This window comes from Ptiloglossa arizonensis, chromosome 8 (genome assembly GCF_051014685.1).
Source record: "Ptiloglossa arizonensis isolate GNS036 chromosome 8, iyPtiAriz1_principal, whole genome shotgun sequence".
NCBI lineage: Eukaryota > Metazoa > Arthropoda > Insecta > Hymenoptera > Colletidae > Ptiloglossa > Ptiloglossa arizonensis.
In genome coordinates, this window is record NC_135055.1 from 5336668 (window position 1) to 5343634 (window position 6967).

Consider the following 6967-nt stretch of genomic DNA (forward strand, 5'->3'; position numbering starts at 1 on the left):
TAATTTCTTTCACTTGAAAGAACCTCAGTTATAACCAAACACTATCAAGTTATCACACTACAAATTTCAAGATTCTATCCTGTATAACGTCCTCTGCTTGAAAGAAGCCCAATCAGACCCAAATACTCTCAGTTTCTAGTCTCCGAAGTACCACTCCACAAATTCCAAGATTCCATCCCCAATAACTTCCCCTACTTGAATGAACCCTAGTTACATCCAAACACTATCAAATCATCACTCTACAAATTCTAATATTCTGTCCAGGATAACTTCTACTTGAAAGAATCCAAATCAGATACCGTCAGTTTCTCGTTTCCCCAATCATTGGTATCATTTCGCGTTTCACGATCACCCGCCATCGTTTTCGTTCCAAACCCTTTCCATCCTCTGCGTCTACTCTTTCAATGCACACCTCGTCGTTGCAAACAGGCCACACTTGCAACTGGCTGCTGCAAACTCATTCAGAGGGCTTACTCGAGCGTGAAACGAACTTTGATCATAGAGACGGGGCTCCCGTTTTTCCACAGAACCTTCCTCTTGGTTATCGACGATCTCCTGGTAATATTCGGGGGGACCCTGCCAACGACGTTGTCCAATGATCGGTGAGAACAGAGGACGGAGGCGTACGAGGATGGTCGGCGAATCCTTCGTCACGCGTCAGTACCAACATGGATGAGTCTCCTTCCCTGAGCTTTTCGCCATCCAGCTATATAAACTAATGGTCCGGCCTAAGACAGATGTCAGTTGACATTTCAATTGCCAGGCAGACTGGTCCCGTCGTGCTATCGGTCTTCGGTGTCACTCCCACTCGGGCCAATCCCCAGCTAGCTCGTGGCACTCCACCTCAGACTGTCGCGAGGAGCACTTCTGTACGTGGAGTATACACCATTGGTTTGCACACATTTGCATCGGAGATAAACGTCACCTTCCGATCCGGAGACTCTCTTTGATGTACGTTCGTGAGCCTCTCTGGAGAGAGTCTCGAAGTGTATCTGTTGGTCGAACGTCCGAGGATACTCTGACGCGTTAATAGTGAACGTCAGTGTCAGATGCTACGGGAGGATGTTGCTCCTGTATCCGTTGCTCTTCTTGCCTCTGCTGTCAGCCACGGAGACCACACAGCCCACCGTGATGCAGGAAGGATGGAGGCTGCAGAGGAAGGACTCGAGGAGTCCTGTGGAGTGGATCGGTGAAGGGATTCTGAACGTCGTCGACACTGTTCTTCCTGTGTCGAGGTCTTCCGTGGAAGGTAGATGGGGAATTGTACTTGAACTTCTAGAGACAATTTCTGGAATACAAATCTGAAACATTTGGCTTTGATGAATATGCTTTGTTATTGATAGAACAGTAGGGCTGGTAAATCAATTGTCACCTAGATTCTTTGTTTCGTGTCTAACTTTTCTCTTTTATATTTGCAAGAATGGTGTTCTAGGGATAATTTCTGGAATCCAAATCTGAAACATTAGGCTTTGATGAATATGCTTTGTTATTGATAGAACAGTAGGGCTGGTAAATCACTTGTTACCTAGAATCTTTGTTTCGTGTCTAACTTTTCTCTTTTATATTTGCAAGAATGGAGTTCTAAGGATAATTTCTGGAATCCAAATCTGAAACATTAGGCTTTGATGAATATGCTTTGTTATTGATAGAACAGTAGGGCTGGTAAATCACTTGTTACCTAGAACCTTTCTTTCGTGTCTAACATTTCTCTTTTCTATTTTCAACAATGTGAGTTATCATATTTGAGGTCTCAGAGAGAGTGATAACTTTGAGAAAATATCCCTTATTATTTCTAAAAATAACTAACTGGGACCAGTAGATCAGTTGGATTCGAGAACCTTCCCTTTCTTTCATTTCTAACATTTGCTTTCTGTTTTCAATCATTTTTTATTATCTTCTACATCTGGAAACAAGTCCTAATCATTTATAGAGCAATAGTTTGGCTCAAGAGATCGGTTTATGTCTACAACTGTCAAAGTGTGTGTATTTCATTCAATACCGAATGTCGGTTGCGTCTTGATTAATCAGAGTACACATATTACGCTGAAGTGTAAATCACACGGATGCTAAAGGAGCGTGTAATTACACAAGCTTGTTACCGACATCTAATGTATATCATAATGCGATACCTGATCGTTCACGGCACGTGGCTACCTGACACAAAAACTATAAGTGCTTTCCACTCCAATTCACTCTTATCTCGTTACCTTGTTCATTTCGCGAACGTGGCTAATAAGCCTCCTTTTTGCTTCTGGTGTCCCGTATTACCTGATGCATCGTCCAATCTATAAAAACGGTACGCAGATTTATTGCATTGTTCCTAATTAACAGGACAGGTCGCGCTCCAGAAACCTCTGCTCTCGACTGATGAAAAATTAAACGTTCGATTTAATATTATTTACAATATACCGACTCGATTGTTTAATGAAATTTCTCGATTTTAGAACCATGAACGAATATAGTAACTGTGATGGATTCTAAGATGGACCAAGATAATCCACAGTTGACATTCTGTGATCCTTGGTTAGGCTGCTATATAAATATATTATAGAAATATTTGCATTAAGTATTTTTTATCCATGGAACTTCAATATTTTGTACCGTGTATGTTATTTTAATAATAAAACAAAAAATTATAGGTTGAAACATTAGAAACACTTCCAGATATTCTAGTAAATATTGTACTCCATAAACACTCCAGGTGTGATAACTGATAGAACGATTACTATTATAAAACTTGTATTATTTAAAATTGATCCACGAGTGGTAAACCGATAAATTAGCATTTCTTTTACGAATAAAAAATAATCGATGGTTTGTTGTAGCTCGTAGGAAAAAGAAGCTGAAGCTGAACAGATACCTCATACCTCTGATTGTTGGATTCATGCTGATCAAGTCGATCCTCCTGCCAATTGCGTTGAAGACTCTGGCTGTTCTCAGTGGCAAGGCAGTGGTTCTCAGTCTGATGAGTCTGATCCTTGCAGCCATTGTTGGCCTCAAGAAGGTTGCCCAAGGTCACTCAGGGGGTGGTTACGAGATCGTGAACGTGCCTCTGAATAAATACAGGAGACAGGACATGTTCGAAATGGGGGATGATACGCCTGAATCCGAACCTTATAAGTATTATAGAGAACGACGTAAAAGGAAGTAAAGGAAATCTGTACTTATTTTGAAAATTGTTGTTCATTTTTTTATTACACTTTACATCCATCTTCGATTCCTCTCCTTCTCAATTTCGAAATATTATAGTCCAGAAGAAAGAATTTCTGAACGAATTCATTTTTTGAAAAGAAAGTCAATAAGATCTCTTCATAGCGACGAACGATGAATTCTATTGACTTTTATCGATTTTGAAAATTACTTTTCTTACCTTACAATCCTCCTTGACTCCTATTCTTTCTAATTACCAAATACTGTACTTCGTGAGAAAGAAATTCCAGACTGATTAATATTTCGAAAAGAAACTCATTAAGATCCTTTTACAACTATTAGTGAATTGTAAAAATTCACTTAAGTCTTGTATAATTTTCGATCTCAAACAATAGATGGGTGAATTAATCCTTAAAAATTTAAAAGCAAAACAATTTCCAATTTTCTAAATAGAAATATAATAAAAAAAAATAAAATAAACACTATTCTACGATCATCGTAATAAGAGCGTGCTATAATTACCTTAATTGACTCGCTCACTTAATGGAAGATACTCGAAGTTATTCTTGACACTCGGTTGGAGTTGCCAGACACACCTGGTCCTTCGAATTGACGACAACGAGATTAGTATCGCACGGCGGAAACCGCTAACCGCTTCGGTAAATAAAAGGATACAGCTTGAAAATCGCGTGCAAATAAAAGGCACACCGTAGAAAGTGTTTCCCACCAACGACAAGCGATTATCCGTCTGCACGAGTCATTCAGTACAGTGGAAACGAACAATGCGCATAATTAATCGACTCGAGCTGAACTTCGACTGCGTGTTACGTAATGGCGTCTCTTCGTCGCGGAGAGAAAGTTCGTTTCGAATTCCAAGAATTATGAACCACATCGGGAACTCGCGTGGCGAGTGCCACAGACCTTGAACTTTGTTACTGAGACGACAACGTGCTTCCACGATTGTTAAATAATACCATCTAACCCAACACATTTCGTTTATTAACTTTATTACCGGGTTTAAATAATTTCCAACGTAGAATTCTTTAACTTAGAGTTCAACGTAATTCTTTCGAGAGAATTTTACTCGTTAAATCGATCATCTCGTTTGAATAATTTTCAATGTAATTTTCGATTTAATTCCAAACCTGACTAACCGAAAAGTATTTTTCAACGACTTGTAAATTTTTATCAGAAAGATTCGAGCTAATCTTTTAAGAAGATTTCAAAGATGGAGGAAAACACAACGTATGGACTCATTTGCTTGATAAAATCTATAAAGAACAGGTTTGAGCACTTAATCGTCTAGCGGTATTATTCAAAGGCTGTGAATTTTATTCTGATATTAAAATTAATATCACGGGAACGTGAGCCGAGAAAATGGTGAAGATAAGACAGGAATGGGCCAGTGTTAAATAGGACAGGTTTATTGGGTCGTTAACCCTAACCCTTCCGACCCTGACTTGCATTAGAATACCTCCCACTTTTGAAAGTTGTCCAACGTCATGATAATCCTCACGAATCATTTCTAATTACACTTTCCCGTACTATAAAGAAACAAAACTCCACTCAATACGAAGAGTATTTTTCTTCTTTCGTATATCTCTTCCCAATTATTCGTAAACCTCTAAAAACAGTATAACTTTTACTGGAAATATTTTACAATATCCTCTGTAATTTTAAATTCATACAAGTATAAAATGAAATGGATGACTATGATACAAGGGGCGGTTCCTCGTCTCCAGTTATCAAATTGGACCAACGTGGATCAGATTGTGAATAAATTTGTCATTAGTCGTTAATTTGTACAAAATTCTGATCCTTGGATATTAATTCACTCGAGAAATATTTTCTTTAACTCTTCAGAATACTTTTACTAACTTTTCACCCAGAGTACTCTCTATGCATTGTTATACTTATCTTCTTGACAATCTTTGTAAATTCTAAACAAGAGTAATTCTTGTCTTCGTTAACGTAATATTTTCTGTTTCTTTTTTTTTTTTAGTGTCTTGTGTGTACAGTACTTTCCTCTCTCTGTGTGAACTTCCCTCGTGAAACAAGAATAAACGACAATCGAAAGAAAGTAATTCGGACGTAACAGTTGTTGAAATTTAATCATCGTCGAAAGTAGCGTGAGTAGCCGCAAAAAAATTTCTCCGTTTAACACTTAGTGTTAGCATTCTGGATCGTCGTTTCGTCTTCTTCTTCTTTTGTCCTTCATCACTCTCTCCTTCTGCAAACGAGTCTTTTTCGGGATACTTATTTCCGATAGAGAGATCTCAAGCTTTAAACAACCTTTCATCTCGTTAGTCGTTGAGTAAAAATTAGAATTGTGGAATGAAATAATTTCACAACGAACAAATAAAAATTTCACTCTCCGAACGAGCCTTCCTCAAGATATTCATTTCAGATAGAGATTTCAATTTCAATTTTAAAAGTTTTATTTCGTTACTCGTCGAACAAACATTAGAATTATGGAATAAAATATTTCACAATGAACAGATGAAAGTTTCATCAGTGTTCATTAATTCTGTATTACACAGGGTGTCCGTTTAATCTCAACACACTGAAATATCTCACGAGCAACTGATAGTATTAAAAGAACGTTCTTACGAATATTGTTCGGTATGAACGAGGTTAGACAAATTATTTACACTTATGTTTTTCAAGATCAAATTTTTGATACCTTCGATTCTTTTTCTTTCCGCTATATTCAAATTAAAGAAACGTATCCAAATTGAACAATTACAATAAAATATTTCACAATGTGAGAATAAAAATTTCACTGTCCAATTGAGTAATTCGTTCTGAGTTAATTCTATTCGAATTCAATTTTTCCTATCTCCGACTTCCGGTATTGATACTCGATCGATGAGTTCCGTCGTCTTCGAAAGCTGCGCGCGCCGCCAATCGGAAGTAACCAACCTCGTGGACGAACTAACCTAGAAAATTAATCGCGAAAATCCGTCGCTTCGAGCGGAAATACCGTTATACGAAGAGATGACGAAGTTCCGCGGGACTGTTAAATATTTAAAGAGACCTGAAGCGAGACAATGGCACGACTCTCGCGAATAAGGCAGTTGCCATTCCGAAGCGATTGGCGTTCGACAAATGTCCCCGATGAGATACGCATTGTTGTACATTGTTTGTCAAGCATACGACATCCTCTGGGCTACTTCGCGATCGTTAATTTACGACTCGCGTGGGACGTTTCAATTAGAATGGGGGCACGTATTTTGGTACAAAGATTTCACCCTCTGCCATATGAATTTTCTTCGAAATGTAAATAAATCTTATTTGGAGAAAAAATGGCGAATAACTTGCAGATTGAACTTTAGAAGTGGAACAAAATTCATTTCTCGATTCTATTCGCATCTATCGTAAATATTTATGTTGGTTGTAACTTGTACGATACAGTGTATTCCACAAGAAATTAGTAATAAAATTTTCTGTTTTTTTTTTTTTTTCAAATTATAATATACTTTTTTTAAGCGTCACAATAAATGTAACGTAAGAGTACGTCTACTAGTTTATACGTGACATTATTGCGCATAGTACGCATGATTTCTTATATATTTTGTTTCTAACATTTGCTCACTTGCCGAGTAATTTTCATTTTTACATTCAATTTTCAGAAATAAAGGAATACATGCTCGTTTAAAAGAATATAACTTTCCTTAACTAACAAATTACAAACACGTGAAAATTATCATCAGACTTTTAAATATTAATTAGTACTTTCAAATAGATATCCACCCCCTGAGCTAATTCTATTCTGCAAATTAATTCTGTTAAACAAGACATTCTTCAATTTCTCAAT

The 6967-nt window shown here is 37.4% G+C and overlaps 1 protein-coding gene across 1 annotated transcript; it reads left to right on the forward strand.

The window, feature by feature from the left end:
- Positions 1–764: 764 nt before the first annotated feature.
- On the forward strand, positions 765–3151 carry Osi13 (Protein). The gene is made up of 2 exons (XM_076318727.1): positions 765–1249; positions 2826–3151. Exons 1-2 carry the CDS (start codon positions 1063–1065, stop codon positions 3149–3151), a joined length of 513 nt encoding a protein of 170 aa, XP_076174842.1. The 5' UTR covers positions 765–1062.
- The last annotated feature ends 3816 nt before the right edge of the window (positions 3152–6967 follow it).